Source organism: Humulus lupulus, chromosome 9, assembly GCF_963169125.1.
Source record: "Humulus lupulus chromosome 9, drHumLupu1.1, whole genome shotgun sequence".
NCBI classification, from domain to species: Eukaryota; Viridiplantae; Streptophyta; class Magnoliopsida; order Rosales; family Cannabaceae; genus Humulus; species Humulus lupulus.
This window is the reverse complement of record NC_084801.1, coordinates 83045343-83062905: the sequence shown is the minus strand read 5'-3', so window position 1 is coordinate 83062905 and position 17563 is coordinate 83045343. Positions and strand designations below refer to the sequence as shown.

Genomic DNA, 17563 nt, shown 5'->3' with positions numbered 1-17563 from the left:
TCGACAGAACTTCTCAGCATTCCTAGCACTCATGAACCTCGGCAAAACCATTGTCTCGCGCCTGCCTACTCTCAGCGCACCCAGCGAGGCCACGCCTCATGCAAGAGCCTCTCGCGAGACCCATCTCATGCCTGCCTATTCTCAGTGCACCCATCAAGGCCACGCCTCATGCAAGAGCCTCTCGCGAGACCCATCTCGTGCCTGCCTACTCTTGGCACACCCAGCGAGGCCATGCCTCGTGCAAGAGCCTCTCGCGAGACCATCTCGCGCCTGCCTATTCTCAGCGCACCTAGTAAGGCCACGCCTCGCGTAAGAGCCTCTTGCAAGACCCATCTCTCGCCTTCCTACTCTCGGCGCACCTAGCGAGGCCACGCCTCGCGCAAGAGCCTCTTTCAAGACCCATCTCGCGCCTGCCTATTATCGGCGCACCTAGCGAGGCCACGCCTCGCGCAAGAGCCTCTCGCGAGACCCATCTCGCACCTGCCTATTCTCGGCGTACCCAGCAAGGCCACGCCTCGTACAAGAGCCTTTGGTGAGACCCATCTCGCGCGCCTATCACTCACGTCTCGTGGGTGGCCCTAAGGTTCTTCGAGCGTCACGTGCCAAGGGCCCAGTCTCGCGCCAAGGGCCCAAGAGCCCCGTCTCGCGCCACGACCCTTACATGCACCAGGTGTGTAACACCCCAAGTTTCTAAGAAGGTTTAAGACTTTGTTTAAGCATGCTTGGAGGGAGAGAAGTAAATTGACATGATATTTTATGAATTTGATTGAATATGTGATTAGAATGCATGATTAGGTTGTATACAGATGCATGTGAGCCCCGTTTGTATGTTAGGGGTAAATTGGTAATTTTAGCCTGTTGAGGGCATAAATGTGATAATTGTATTATGTGATTTGTGCCGTGTGAGTGTGGTGTTTTTTATTGTGATGCACGCGTCGAGACGGTCCTAGCGAGCTATTTAGTCAAAAAGTCACAACGGGATTTTGTACTCGGCTCGGGAGGAGCCTAGGGGTACTTTGGGAATCTTATAAGTTGAGTTGAGAATGAGTGGTTATAGTTATTGGCGATTGAGTAACCTGTGTAACCATTTGTAACTGCTGTTAGTAACAAGTTTTAGATAGAAAATGGTAGAATTAAAATAGAAGTGAAAGGACTTGAGTACCCTTGAAGGTTTAGTTAGGAAGGGTTATTAGGAAGGGGTAAAGTGGTCATTTGGCAAGGGAATTAGAAAACTTTCAGCTGGGATATTGGGGTACACGGTTTGGGCATTGGGTCATTTGTTGTTTTGATAAAAATTGAAGAGAAGAAAAAAAAAAGAAGAAGAAAGAAAAGCTAGGGCAAGAAGAAGAAGTGTAGAAGGGGGCTGAAGTGGGAGTCTAGGAGGAGATCAAGGAAGCTTTTGGGTGAATTCTCCACTTGAGGTATGGATTTTATGCACATTTAAGTTGGGTTTCTGTTTTGATTTGAGGAATCTAAAGCATGAGTTAAGCATTTTAAAGTTTTGGTTTAAGTTGCTGAAATTAGAAATCAATGGGGTGGATTTTGGGTGTGATGATGTTTTGATCTTGATTCTAGTGTCTATAGGTTGCTAGATGGTTCATATGAAGTTTTGATTTGATCTTGGGGTTTTGGTATTTGTTTGGGTTGATTTGGGGAGGTTGTAGCTCGGGAAAAACGCAAGAGGAAACCCAAAAATCTGGGTTCGCGAAGGAGCGCCGCGACCCTGTTCTTGGGCGCCGCGGCGCAAGGATGCTTCAGGATGTGGCCTAGCCGCTGGGCGCCGCGGCCCTTGAAGGGAGTGCCGCGGCCCTAGGCCATTTTGGCAGCCAAAAAGTTGGGTTTTTAGGGCTTTTTCCCAGGGACACGGGGGATGGATCCAATGTATTGTTTTATGGATTTAGAGGTCCCGAGAGTGCGGGATGGGTCCCGGGATGTGGTCTTGGGCTTGGTTAGTATTAAAAGTGTTTTATGTGTGTTGTGAGTAGGATTTCGGGGAGGCTCGTGCTAGAGGACCGTGCTTGTGACCTTGGTGCATCGAAAAGCTCGGGATACAGGTAAGAAAACCGTAACACCCGGGATCAGGGCATGGGCCCACAGTGTTATTGCAGGGCATGGCCCTAGATTGTTTTACTTGCAAATGTATGACCTTGGATGAATTATTATATGTTTGAACAATTATTTCGAAATGTATTATGCGTGCGATTATAATGAAATGAACGGCTAAGGCTGAGAGCGGCAAAGGCCGGGTACGACCTTGGGGCCGGAAGTAACACTCAACACATGGGGTGCTTATAGCCAGGGTGGGACCCAAGGGATACATGAGTTATCCTTACGGTGAGGACCGAGACCCTAGGCTTTGGTAAGGCCTCTGGGGCGGCATGGCCGTGCTTGATCAGTCTGATGGTTTTCCTGTTTATCAATGGATTATATGTCAGCTATATTCTGTGCATATGTTATATACTGTATGGGTTTTCTTGCCGGGCTTCGGCTCACGGGTGCTCTGTGTGGCAGGTAAAAGCAAGGAGTCAGTCAACCGGCCATGAGTATGGAGAGTGTGGGGGCGGCGCGTACATGTTCGGCCTGCCCGACTGCTTTGGTTGGGGGCATTTTGTATATGGCTGTATTAACTCATTCTTTTGATAGTTAACCTGGTGTAAATCTATTTTTGAGTTGTAAATATTTTGTAAACCTTATTTTTGGGATCCCAGATGTTTGATACTTAATGTTTTCAATGAAACTAAACATTTTCAAAGAGTACAGCCTTAAATTCTGGTTTATTCACACTTTTGGTTTTAGAAACCACGTAGAGTCAGTCAAAAGCATGATTTCTGTTTTAAACTCACTAAGTAACGACTCTAAGGTAGTAGGGCGTTACAAGGTGCCTTGCACCCTGCACCTCAAGATGGTGTCTCCTATGAAGATCTACAGAAACTCCAACATTTAGAGGTAAAAATCCAAGTATAATTCAAAAAGATCGTACCAGTACGATCTTGTATGGGGTACGACCTTTAAGACCCCGTATGTCTGATCCGAATACCCATGTCAGACAAATAGTGGGAGTACTAGGAGAGGTGACATGACCTGTATGTCTTTGACCATATATCAGAGTCGACACCACAACTACTTGCACCACTACGCCTGGTGCCACTCCTCTCACACTCGTGCCAAATAAGTAGTGGAGGCACCCCCACGGAATCTGACTATGTATTGGAGCCAACACCATTACACCTAATACCACTCTCCTGAAAATGTACTTGTGCACAATCTGGTCCCCCTGGACCACAATGTATCAAGAGTCATTAGAAGCCACTATAAAGGGAACCCCACTTGAACATGGAAGGAGGTTGGAAAAAATACTGTAGCTTTACACCAAGAGAAATATAAGTTCTTTTCTCCATTTTTTCTTTCTGCAACTATCTTCTAAGTTTTTTATTAGATCCGTGAAGTTTTTCAGTTTTAAGCTACATACTTTGATTAATTCTAACTTAACTTCGTTGATGAGTTCTCGCCGTCAACACCAGGTACAAAACTACCCTGGATACAACCAGGTCCAAAACTTTAAAGCTTCAAAAATTGATTATTCGACGGCCTTTTAAGAGCTCGAGATGTCAATAAACCTAGCACGAACTAAGTTTAAATCACTTAAAACCCTGGATACAACCAGGTCCAAATTTTAGAAGTTAGGAAAATTGAATATTTGATGGCTTTTCTAAGAGCTCGAGATGTCAATAAACCTAGCATATACTCATTTTTAATCATATAAAACCCTAGATACAACCACATACAAAACTTTGAAAGTTGGGAAAATTGTTTAAATCAAGGGTATTTTAAAGCTCTAGTTATCAATAAACCTAACACAAACTAAGTTTAAAGTATTTAAAATCTCGGATATAACCGGGTCCAAGGATTGATTCTTAACATGTATGATATAAATCAACATGTAAAGTTTGGATATATTCGAGCTCAAAATATCTATCTCGATCTAAAATTTGATTCCTAAAATCTCGAATGTACAAGTCTAAGTAGTCATAAACATGAGAGATAATAAAGGATAGATGAATAGATAAATTTTTCCCGAGGAGAAAAAACCTCGAACTGAGCCCAAGGGAAATTGTTTACAAACAAATATAAAAAACAGAAGAAAATAGATTGTCATTGAACTCTTCCAGGGTGCTTTGAGGATGTGACCTCCTCGCCTTCCTACTCACCCGCTGCAGAAGCATCCCCTGTTTCTCACGGCTCCTGCAAGATTCGAGCCTTGAATTTTTCAAGGTACGGATCCCACAGCGCGGGAGCCATGAAAGAAAAGTAGCCATCTTGGTTAAAGGCCGAGAAATGGAACAACATGTCTTCCATGGACGACAGTGAGGCCGCCTTCTCTTCTTTAACTGCAGCCTCGACCTCTAGCTATTTTGCTTTGGATTCATCAACCTCGGTCTAGAGTTGTGCAGTCTGAGCTTGGAGAGCGGCCAAGGCAATCTTTGCAGCCTGCTTGCTTTCCTGGGATGAGATGAGGGCGAATTTAGCATCATATTCGCTCTTTTGAGCAGTCGCAAAAGCAGTTTTGGTGGCTTGCTCCCCTTCTTGGGCAGCGGTCAGGGCAGTCTTGGCGACATTGATTTCGGCCTGGAGATCGTCATTTCTAGCCCTAGCCCGAGCTATGCTGTGATGTTGAGTCAGGGCAGACTACAAAATATCAAGGAAAGTTATATATATTCTTCGACATGATAAAAAGAAAGATGTCACCAAGGACGGATAACTTACTGTGAGGTTCATCCCCAAGGCTGACTCCAGGACGTTCTCCGGGCTCCGTTCCTCGTTCGTCCTCAAGTCCCTTATGATGGCTTTGTAAGCGTGCCCCACCATGTGGACAATCATAGCTGGGATAGGAGGAGCTGGAGGATCAACTTGAATTACTTGATCCTTAGAAGGCGCGAACTGAGGTGGAGGATGAGGAATCCTCCTCTGAGTTATGGAAGACACCGGAGCTACTGAGCTCGTGCCTTTCCCCTTAGCAAGGGACTTTGAAGCATGTCTCGCTGCCGAAGGGGTCTTCTTGGTAAGTCTGGGCCTCTTCAGGATAGGACCCGAGCCGGTTTTCCCAGCCTGGAAAGCGGTGCAGAGGTCAGGAGCTCCAGTTTGTTCCATCTCTACACCTAAAAAGAACAAAAGGGGATTAGGTCTCAAGTAAAGTCAAAAGCATACACAAAGAAAATAAATAAAGATCCTGCCCTCCGAGTTGGGGGAGGAGTCTATTATCACGACCTCCGGCCTTGGGATTACTTGAGGAGAAGGAGAGTCTATGACTAGTATCTCTTGGATCCTAAGAGGTTTAGGTTCCAGTTCTGGTTCTACCTCGAGCCTGGACTCATCTAAGTACTGCTTAAATCCAGGGGCAAAGGCGCCCTGGAGAAGGGAAGGCCATGACCTACTCAAAGATGGCAAGCCTAAAATTTAGGTATTATCTACAACAATAGTGCCCTTAGGGTAGCTATTGTCATGGCGCACCACCAAGTGATCTACACACTAGAGTAGGGTGATATTATGGTCTGGGTTGTGAGGATGACGATGGACGAGCTGATTCGAGTTAAATCTAACTAACCTAAAATCAGCAACAGCCCTATCTAGTTCCCTATAAGGATATGGGTTACCTTGGCCTGAGGGGCCGGCTGCTGCCCCTGACGCAACTCGCTCTAAATTGGGTTCCCGAACAGCCTCGGGAACCCGCCTCCTTCGCATAAGAGGCACCTCGTCCTCGCCTTCAATGGCCGGCAAGGCCTCTTCTTGAGAGGGTAGGAGCTCATGGACTACCGAGAGAGTAGCCTGGGTACTTAAGGCCAACGTCTGGCCTTCGCCAATCAACTTACATGCCAGCATCACGACGTCATTCATGATCTGGCAGTAATCCTTCTCGCTATGGGGCAGCCAAGATAATTTCTCGTACTGACCTCTAAAGGTCACGGGCTTTGCCGTCCTCGCGAACATGGCTGCACGAGAAATAAACTCAGTTAATACAAGTGCAAGGGAAATATCTTAGAAATAATAAATTTCACGAGCTGAGGTTATTAGAGAATAAACAACTTACGAGGACAGTTGAAGTATCTGTGTTCACAATTTCGGAACCCGTTCGACATAAAGAACAAGTCTTTATAGTCGTTAGGGTGGTTTGGGAGCTTGATGACCGGAGGAGAATTTGGGAATCTGGTGAGGTAGTAGAACCTATCACCTCGACCTCTTTCCTCTGGGCTGGCCTTGAGGCAGAAGAAGTATAAAATATCTGTCAGAGTGGCGACCTCTCACTTGTGCTTCAGAAACAGTTATTTCAACCCCGCCAAAAGCCTATAAGAATTCGGGGGGACCTGAAATGGAGCCAACTTCACGAAATTTAGAAAATCCGCGAAGTATTGGTCCAAGGGAAGGAAGGCACCTGCCTTCAAGTGTTCATCAATCCAGGCCACGAAATCGTCCTGGAGAGGGGAGCAGCTCCTTTCCTCTTCAAAGGAAGGTCGGGCAATGAGGACTCTGCTCCTGACCTCGATGTTGTAGCTCAACATAATCTTGTTTACCCTCCCCTGGATCCTGATCTTGGAGACGATTCTTTCCGCCTTGAATTAGGCGTTGGGGTCAACCACTACTTCTTTTTCCACCACTGGACCGAAGTGGGGAATGGGAGACTCAGGGGCGACCTCCTTCCCCTTCTTCTTTTGTTGAGAGGAAGAGCTGGGTGCGTTCTTCTTGGGTGTATTCTTCTTGGGAGCCATCAGATCACCTAACGAACAGAACGACCTAATTAGTAGGTGACCTAGGAGGATTTAAAGTTTACGACGCAAAAGTATGAAGAGGGAATGTTTTATTTTTTATACACGAGCTGAGTTGGCCTCAACCACATCGCGTGATGCCATGCGCTACCCTCCGCTACGGGCCTCAGTTTCCTAACAGACCCCTGATATTTAGGGATCCGTGTATCAAAAAATCAGGTCACTACTTTCCTTTGGAGGCGGTTTAGTGCAAAACCACCCAAGAAGTGTGACCCCTAAGCAACTTGGTTTGGACCCTTAAAACTTTTCATCTTCTATATCCTGAATGGTTATTTTCTAAATTCACCATGAATTACCCAACTTTACCCAGAAATTAGCCAGTTTTATGAATGTTGTAGCACTAAAAATATTTTAGGGCCTACTCATTTGAATCCAAGTTGAAGCCTATTTGCTAAGAACATTTGGGAAATAACCTAATGTTGACTATGGTGAACTGCGAATGAGCATGGTAAAAAAAAAAGACCAGTAAAAGAAAAAATTTCTTAAAAAACAAAAAACAGAGTACTTGTAGTATGTTCTTCGATGAAAAGAGGTAGATTTTAAGGGGGAAAGCTCCTGGAAGACTCCTGAGTAACTGAGTGCAACGAATGGTTCTTGGGTTTTTTTTTTTAGAAAGAAGAAGGATTCTGAGATACAGATGAGAGAAAATATGGAAAATTTTCAAATGAAAGGTGGTGAAATTCGAAAATTGCTTACCCTATTTATACGTAAACGACATAAATTAACTTAGGCCATCCAATTTGGTTAGTACAAGATCCAAAGGCCATGGTTAAAAAGACAAAATGGTTGCAAAAAGGTGACAAGACAATTATTATAAGCCTCAAAACTTGAACATACGCCAATTGTGGTATCCCACGCGTCCAGTACTCGAGTAGTGGGCAGGCATGGTTTAATACAACAAAAGTATAAAAGTCCCTACTGTGTAGGTCAGAAGGTGTCGTCATGAATCACGAGCAGGGACTTAGGGGGAAAATGTTGTACCCTAATTTCAGCACGAGTCCTTCACTCAGCTCGAGTACAGTTGGCAAATAAATATGCGGAGAAATAACCAAGGAAATGACGTATGTTTATCATCCACGTAAACAATTCCGGTTTCACCTGGGCATGGGTGATGTTAGGCATCCTAGGTTTAACCCAAGCTACATATATGAAGGTTGTGAAAGCACAAGCTCATGATATTCAAATGGCTGCCAAAGTACGAGCTCGAAGAGATATCTAGCTCGTGATAATTCTAATATATTACGTACTCACGAATCCCCAAAGACTTGGGTACTTTTATATGATTATTTATGACCAGCCTATCATATTTAATGTCCCAGATATTAGGAGACCATTTATTTTATGATCAAATCATATCCCAGTATAAATGGGAATTATTTGTATTAAGTGTAATAAATATATAAATCTGTGATTGACTCACGCGGTTATCCAAACCTGTCAAAGGAATTTTCCTATAAATACTTAGAATATTGGACAGGGGAGGGGACGATTATTCTGTAATACTGAAACTCTGCCAAAATAGAGAGAGAAACAACAACAATATAGACTCGTGGACTAGGTGGATTTTAACCACTGAACCACGTAAAAATATTTGTGTTCTTCTGAATTCATTTCATATTTCGGTTTATCATTAAGCACTAATTCAACCTTATTATTTCTTCAATACACTGTTGGCGAAAAATCGTGTCAACAATTTGTATTAATTGAATAAACATGTAATAAAATAGACGAATAATGTGATGGAATAAACAAAATGATTTCTACTTCTTTTATTGTTAATAAAAATGTGTTACATGAGAAATATGGTTTTATTAAGGGCATAAAACCCAACAAAAACTCCAGAAGAAAAATGGACTGGTAAGAAACCAAACATATCTAACATTAGAACTTTCGGTTATGCTTCTTATGCACATAATGTAGATGATAAACTTGGAAATAGATCAATTAATTGTATTTTCTTAGGCTATCCAGATGTTGTAAAGGGATATAGGTTTTTATCATTAGAAACTAAAAAGATTATAATTGTGATGCTATTTTTAATGAATTGGATTTCCCTTGTAAAAGAAATGAGGAAGGTGGTGTTGTTGATGATGAAGGTCAACATGATACAAGCAAGGATAGTACATATTTTGAGGCGGAACTAACTCAAAATAAGACCTCAAATACGCACCAAGAAACTCAAGTTTCAGGCATCTTAGATGGCTCACAAGAAGAGGACCTTGATGAGTATCAACCGGCCCGAGACAGAAGTAGAAGAGAAATCAGACTCGCTGTTAGATTTGCTGAAGCTGACGTCATTGACTATGCTTTTATCAGACATGAAGGAAGAACAAAAGGCAACCCCAAAGAACTACCATGAAGCCATGACAAGCAAATACTCAAAAAATTGAAAACAAGCCATGTTGGAGGAGCTAAATTCTTTAAAAAGTGATAACACCTTGGTACATGTTCCACGACCCGAAAGACATAAAATAATTGGAAACAAGTGGATTTTTAAGATAAAAGATGGCCTCACTTATAAAGATCCCAAGATACACAAAGCAAGACTAGTGGCAAAGGGATACACTCACGTTGAAGGGGTAGACTATTCTAAAATTTTCTTACCAATAGTAATGATGAACATTATTAGAATGATGATTGTAGTTGATGTCCAATTCAATTGGGAGATTGAACAAATTAATGTAAAGAAAACTTTCTTAAATGGAAACTAAGGTGGAAACCAAACAAGAATAGCAAGTATGCCTCTTGAAAATGTCACTTTATGGCCTAAAACAATAACCAAGGCAATGGTATAAGAAGTTCAACTTGGTTGTTACTAGAGTTGGGTACACAAGATCTAATTATGATACATGTTTGTATTTTTCTGATCTAAATACTATATCAACTACGTTTCTTCTCATCTGTGTAGATGATATGCTGATTATGGGAAAGAACTATGACAAAATAAGAACATAAAGAAGCATTGAAGGGAGAGTTTGAGATGAAGGACCTAGGCCATGCCAAGAAGAAACTTGAGATAGGTATCATCAGAGATAGAATAAAACAAAGCTTAGTTCTATCACAAAGCAGCTACCTCACTTCAGTAGTAGAAAGGTTTCACATGGCTGAAGCTAAAGAAGTATCACTACGATTAACAAGACATTTTGTTTTCACTGCAGAACAGTCACCAAAGACAAACCATGAAAATAAGGAGATGGCTAAGATACCATACGTAGAAGCTATATAGAGCTTAATGTATGCAATGATAAGCATCCTTAGTCGGTTTATGTCTTATCCAAGTGAAGAACATTGGAAATGAGTTAAGTAGCTCTTATGGTACATAAATTCAACACCAAAAGTCAGCTTATGTTACATGAAGTGAGGAAACCAGGTGCATTTGGAAGGTTTCATTGATGTTGATTATGCGTCGAGCAAGGATAATAGGAAATCTTTAACTTCCTATTGCTTCCTACTAAATGGGTGATGCATTAGTTGGAAATCTCAGCTTCAAAATATATTATCTTTGTTAAAAATTGAAGATGAATTCATTGCCACCACAGGAACTTTCAAAGAAGCAATTTGGCTCAAAGGAATTTTAGAAGAAATCAAGGTACTAAAGACTTAAGTGATCATTGTTGGTAACTAGTCCACTCGAAAGCCTAGTTAAGCTTTATGAGTGTAACCCATTATTTTAAATTAATGACTTAACTCAATAGTGTGTCTTAGGGTCAGTCAAACTTGAAATACATCATCAATCCTATTCTATATAGAGGTTAACCTTGAATAATAACACAATTAGAAACCTTCCTCAGAGGGATGCAAATAAAGGCGCCTCGAGGCCAATTACATGAAACATCAGTGTTAACTAATAATGGAGACCATATGAGTTATTGTTATTACCCCTTCTCCCACTCATTATTTTAAAATATGTGTTTTCTCAAAACATCCTATGCATTTTAATTAAATTAAATTAATTTATCAAATGATATTCTAATAATTACTAATACATTAAGCATTTAAATCATTAAACAAGATTTAATCATCTTACTGAATATGCCCTTTAAATATTTAATCAATAAATGCTGTAATTATTTAGAATATCATTTGCCTATCTAATAAAATTAATTATCAAATAGGTCTTGAAATTAACACTTAAAATCAATTTACCGGTTCATTCTAGATTAATTATATGATTCATTTAATGCATATAATCAAAGAGGGCATTCCTAATTCAAACAATTTTCTACTCGATATGAGATGTATGCTTGAATTAGATATATTGTGTGGGTAATATGAATGACATGTTATAATGCATGACAATGTTATTGAACACTTTTATAACACATTCACATATTTAAATAAATAAAGAAAACAATAAATAAGTAAATAAATACGAGCCAGGTGTTTTGGGTATTTATAGGAAAATTTTAACACTTGCAATAATTTACAAATAAATAAAAATAAAACCACGACATCATGTAGAATCTTCATCTCCATCTTTTGGACCCTGTATTTTTTTTATGCCATCAAACCAAGGCATCAAGAGGCCTGGTAGGCTCGACTGGGCGCGATAGGGGCGCCAAGACGCACGGGCGTGTGCGCCAGCGGATGCGAGAGGAGTGCCAGAGGCGCTGGGTAGTAGTGGGGTTGGGCCCCTAGTGTGCATGCAGCTGTGGGCATGTGAGGCAAGGCGCTGGGGTGATTGGGCATTCGATAGTCGGAAGCGCAAGGGCTCGGGGTGCCGAGAGGGTCTTGGAACCCTTGGGGCTTAGGGCTCGGGATTTTACACTTTTGCAATTAATCATACTATTGTAGAAATTAAATTACAAAAAAGCCTATGCCCCATGTGGCTTACAATTTTGTAGATCCAGAAAAATAAGAACAATTCCTAAACCCAAAACACCATATAATTAACGACTCTTAAGAACAAATATTCATCAAAATAAACATCCATCCATTCATAACATATTACAATAATATAAGAATGCATATTATATCCACACATCAATTAATGTATGCAGAGATTAATGACCACTGGTACCAATTGTTGGTAACTGGTTTACCATGTGCGCAACGGAAAGCACGAGGTGTTGGGCATAGAGATTTCAATTTTTTTTATTTAAACAAAATTTAAATAAATAGATCCATTAATATGCAAAACATTAATCTTAGAGAAATAAAAGATGAGGATTTACCATATGAAGAACTATCAAGAATACTTGCTATCTTTTTGTATCTCCAACGAACATCCAATCCAAAGCAATCTTTAAAATACTGAGACCAAGATCTTCCAAGATGTATCTCCACACCTCAAGACATGTGTGAGCTCGTAGAGTAATGGTAGGGAAAAATTTCTAATTCACAAGATATTCTCAACACATGAGATCTTGGAATATTAGGTCTGAGACAATTTTCAGGGATAGAGAAAAATTATATGATATATTTTTCTCTTTGTCAAAATTATATTAGTCTCTTTTAAAAGTTCTCTTTTTGAAACTATTTCCATCTGATAGATTTATAAAAGAATTAATTAAATTTTAAAATTCAAATTTTTAAAATTCAAACTATAGATCAATTATTAAATAATTAAATAAATAAAAGAAATATCCAAGATCCATTCTCAAACCTCGTTACACGCTAACTACAGTGCATCCACTATAGTTGGTGTGTAACACATCCCTGATTTCAGGGATGTGTTACAACCATTTTCTTTTAATTATTACTTAATAATTATTTATTAAAAAATATCTAAACCTGATAACTTATCTTATTAGATTAATTAAAGAATAAATATCATTTCAAATTCAAATGTAATTTGAATTATCAGAAATATCTTTTCATATTATTTAAATAAATAAAACTAATTAATTCAAAATTAAGTGTGGTCACAGCCTCTCTCTCTCCATGGCAAAAAGGAAGAAGTTTGTGCAGAAGCTTGCCAAAGTGATTGAGTCGGAGCCCCCTTCATCCAATGATCTGATTGTTGAGGAAGAAAGAACTGAGACGGAGGTAGCTGCGGTTGAGGAGAAGAATGTGGAGCCAATGCTCCCGGATCCTGGTATGATGATTCATGGTGACATTGCTAAGAAGTCTAACTTGCCCTCCTGGGTAGCTGAAGTTGAAGGGCCGTCTTTCCAAGACTCGGCTAAAGAAAACTGGGCTCGATTTAAGGAATCTCTCCCTACCTTTGGGTGTACGAGACTACATTATCAGGATCCGCTCCAACGTGATGGTAAACGGGTGGCTCAATTGGATATGGATGAGATTGAAGTGGAGGCTTCATTCTGGAAATCTGCCCTGATTTGTGTGGTCATTGGAGCTAATCCTCCCTAGATATTTTTGAAGGGTTTATCAGAAGAATTTGGGGTAACCTTGGAATTGATCGTGTGGCCCGAATGAATTCTGGTTTCACAGTGGTTAAGTTCCAAGATGAGGCTACTAGGGATTTGGTGCTTGAATCTAGAGTGATTCATTTTGACAAGAAGCCTGTTGTACTTCGGCCTTGGTCATCAGATGTTGAGTCTTTAAGGTTAGTAAAATTTGTGCCTGTTTGGATTCGATTACTTGGTCTTGGCCTACAATACTGGGGCGTGAACTGTTTGAGTGCTCTTGTTAGCACGATTGGTACTCCTATCATGGTTGATAAGGTCACAAAAGCTAGGACTATGATTATATTTGCTAGAATCCTAGTTGATATGGAAATTGTAGAACATCTCCCCATGCATATTCACTATATAAATGAGAGAGGTGAGGTTATGGAGCAACCCATTGATTACGAGTGGTTACCAACTAAATATTCTGGTTGTAAGAAGTTGGGTCATACTACTGCCTCCTCAAGCATGCCCCTGATGTTATTAAGAAGTCAACAGAGATTAAAAAACAGACTAATGCAGTTGATATTGAAGTAAGTGGCATTGCTACTGATGCCCCGGATATCAGTTCCCAGAATCAACAAAAGTCCCATGAGGTTCCTATTCATGTTTCTTCTGCATCTGCTCCTATTGGATCCAAATGGGTAACCCCTCGAAAATCTGGGATGATGAAACCTATTGATATGCCACGACCTGAGCTGCAGAGGAATTCTTTTAGTATTCAGCAGGAAAAGTAGCAGTAAATAACTGATCTACCTTTACCACATGCCCTGAATGGATTGCTTCAACATGTTGAGTTGGAATGTTAGGGGGTTAAACAACAAGAATAAGCCCCAGGAAATTTTAGATTTCTGCAGGCTGAATAAAATTGGTCTTGGAGCTTTGATTGAAACACAAATAAAAGGGGACAGAATAAGGGATATTATGAACTCATCTTTTCCTGGTTGGAAGTTTTATAGCAGTTCTGTGCTGGAGGGGCGTATTTTTCTTATTTGGAAAGCTCATTTGGTGAAGGTCGATATTATTCAGGAGAATACTCAGCTATTACACTGTAGAGTTAATTTTCTTGGTAGGAATTTGGAATATTGCCTCTCGGTAGTCTATGGCTTTAATCACTTGGCGACTAGGAAATTATTATGGCCTGACTTAGCTACTGTTCAGAGGCCGGTTAACCCTTGGATTATTATGGGATATTTTAATGTTGTTTTTCATGTTGATGATAGACTTGGTGGAAGACCTATTTCTGTTAAGGAAATGGAGGATGTTCGTCAGTGGTTAGCTTTAGGAGAGGCGACTGAAATGAAGACCTTGGGCCCAAATTACACTTGGTCTAATAAGCAAGATGGTGGAGCTCGTATCTTCTCCAAGTTGGACAGAGTATTTTCTAATGAAAGCTGGAATGATATCTTTCCGTTGGCTGTAGCATATGCTCAATGGGATATGGTTTTTGACCATTGCTATCTGCTTATCAAACATATGGATTTCAGAAGGTCGGGAGTGAAGACTTTTCAGTTTTACAATATGTGGGTAGCTCATGAAAAATTTAGGGAGACTGTTCTTAATAGCTGGTCTACTCCTTTAGAGGGGCAAGGACTGTTTCGTCTTGTTGGAAAACTCATAAGACTTAAGCATGTTCTAAAAAAGTTCAATTGGAGATCTATGGGAGATGTTGCTGGTAACTATGAGGATAGTAAAGCTAAATACCAGCAGGCCCAAGGTGCTATTTGTTAAGATCCTTTCAATGCCGATTTACTGTCAAAAGAAAAAGAAGCTCAGCAAGATTACTTCATGCATGAGAAGATTTATGCTAGCTTTCTTCGTCAAAAAGGTAAGATTACTTGGCTTCGTTTTGGTGATGAAAATTCCTCGTATTTTCATGCTAGCTTGAAACAGAGGCAGATTTCTAATCGTATTGATTCTTATATTGATATTGATGGTCACTTTGTGGATGATTATGATAAGGTTGTTGATTATTTTTTTCAACATTTTAAGAGTCATTTGGGCAGTGCTAGCAGGGCTACAGGTTAAATTGATCTTGGCTGTATTAGACACAGATCGGTTCTGAGTTTGGATGACCAGTTGAACTTAATAAAGTTGTTTACTTACCAAGAAGTTCGATCAGCTATGTTTAGTATTCACTCAGTCAAAAGTCCTGACCCGGATGGATATGGGGCGGGCCTCTTCAAAGCTCTATGGAAAGATATAGGCAAGGAAGTTTCTATGGCTGTTTTGGACTTCTTTGACTCAGACAGAATTCCTCCGTTGCTTAATGATACTATCATCTCTCTCATCCCGAAATTGGATCAGCCAACAAATGCTTCTGAGTTCAGACCTATTGCTTGTTGCAATTCTATTTACAAATGCATTTCGAAAATGCTTTGTAACCGGTTAGCTGTGGTTCTCCCTTCTTTGATTAATCTTAATCAGGGTGCCTTTATAAAGCATAGATCTCTGGCTTACAATGTCCTCATTTTTCAAGATCTGATTAAGGGATACAATAGGAAAATATAGCTCGACTCGTTGTGCAATGAAGTTAGACTTGAGCAAGGAATATGATACAATTGACCAAGATTTCGTGGAAAATTTGCTTTGCTTTCCTAGTCGGTTCATCAATTGGATTATGGTCTGCTTGAGGGTATCATCTTACTCTTTGGTTCTAAATGGCAGGATTCAAGGGAAGTTTAAGGATGGAAAATGGCTTTGGCAGGGAGATCCCATTTCTCCTTTACTATTTGTTATAGTGATGGGGTATCTCACTCGCCTTCTGATTAAGGCCTCCATGGATAACCGGTTCAGATTTCATCCAATGTGTAAGTTTTTTAACCTAATTAGTCTTTGCTTTCCTGACGACCTCATTATCTTTTGCAAAGGTACCACTTCCTCTGTTCAAGTTTTTCTTGAGGCATTTTCTGAATTTGGTTGTTCTTCGGGTCTAAAGATTAATTACTCTAAATCTCATATCTACTTTGGAGGTGTTCCAGCTGAGATTAAAGCTAGAATTTTGGACTATTCGAAGCTTGTTGAGGGTGCTTTCCCACTAAAATATCTTGGGGTTCCCTTTCGTCCTACCAAATGGAAGGCCACTGACTATGATATCATCTTTAAAAAGATTCAGATGCGCCTCAATGTCTGGTCCAGCCGCCATCTCTCTTATGCTGGTAGGATCCAACTTATTCATTCGGTTTTGATGGGTATTCGAAATTATTGGATGAGTATATTCATGCTTCCTCAGAGTGTAGTGAAGGACATTGATAGAATATGTTGCCAATTTATTTGGGGTGAGAGTGGTTCCCGTAGTAAGTTTCATTTCACCTCTTGGGAGAAAGTTTTTCGTCCTAAGTCTTTTGGTGGTTTGGGATTTTGTGAGGGGACAATTTGGAACAAAATGTTGCTTGCGAAATACATTTGGGCTATTGAGTCTAAACAAGATCAGCTTTGGGTTAAGTGGATGAATTGCATTTATCTGAAAGGGGTTAGCCTCTGGGATTATATGATAAAGCATGATTCCAGCTGGTATTGGAGGAAATTGATTTCCTACTGTAAATCTGTTTCTCAAACTGATTTGGAGGCTACTGTGGTTAAGGGTAAACTTCATTTGGGTTCTTTATATGCTCAGTTGCTTTCGAGTGAGTGTATTGAATATGAGAGACCAGTTTGGTGTAAACTTTCTGTTCCTAAACACAAATTCATCCTTTGGCAGGCTGTTAACCATCATCTTCTCACTTGGGACTTGCTGTTTTCTCATCATATTTCTGTTGCGTGTGTGAGCTGCCCGGTTTGTGGTCTAGCTAATGAAAGCTGTGGTCATTTATTCTTTGATTGTATTTTCTCTAGGAAGGTTATGCAGCTTGTCTCTCGCTTGCTTAGAGGGGCTACCTGGTGTAAAACCCTACTTCCTTAGAGCCGTTACCAAGTGAGTTTTAAGACAAAACAGTGTGCAATGAACTCGCTAACCGAGGTTTTTTAAAACGAAAGTGTGACTAATCGAAATCATAGGGCTGTAATCTTAGAAAATGCGTTGCTTCATTGAAAACTTCTAGTATTAAACATTTGGGATCCCAAAATAAGGTTTGAAAACTGTTTACAACCTAAAATAAGTTTACAATTGCTTAATTTATAAAATCTCGGATTATTACAGCCATTTCTCAAATAAACCCCCAACCAAAGCAGTCGGGCAGGCCAAACATGTATGCGTCGCTTCATGCTCTCCGTACTCATGGCTGGTTGACTCAATCATTGCCCTTATCTGCAACGCAGAGCACTCGTGAGCCGAAGCCCAGCAAGAAAACTCATACAGAATATAACATATGCATAGAATATAGCTGACATATAATCCGCTGATAAATAGGAAAACCATCAGACTGGACAAGCAAGGCCATGCCGCCCCAGAGGCCT

The 17563-nt window shown here is 40.5% G+C and overlaps 1 protein-coding gene across 1 annotated transcript; it reads left to right on the top strand.

Annotated features, from left to right (window-relative positions):
- Positions 1-13942: 13942 nt before the first annotated feature.
- Positions 13943-15679, top strand: LOC133799837 (uncharacterized). Its single transcript, XM_062237827.1, has 3 exons — positions 13943-14843; positions 14931-15130; positions 15248-15679. The coding sequence occupies exons 1-3, from the start codon at positions 13943-13945 to the stop codon at positions 15677-15679; spliced, it is 1533 nt and encodes a 510-aa protein (XP_062093811.1).
- Positions 15680-17563: the final 1884 nt, after the last annotated feature.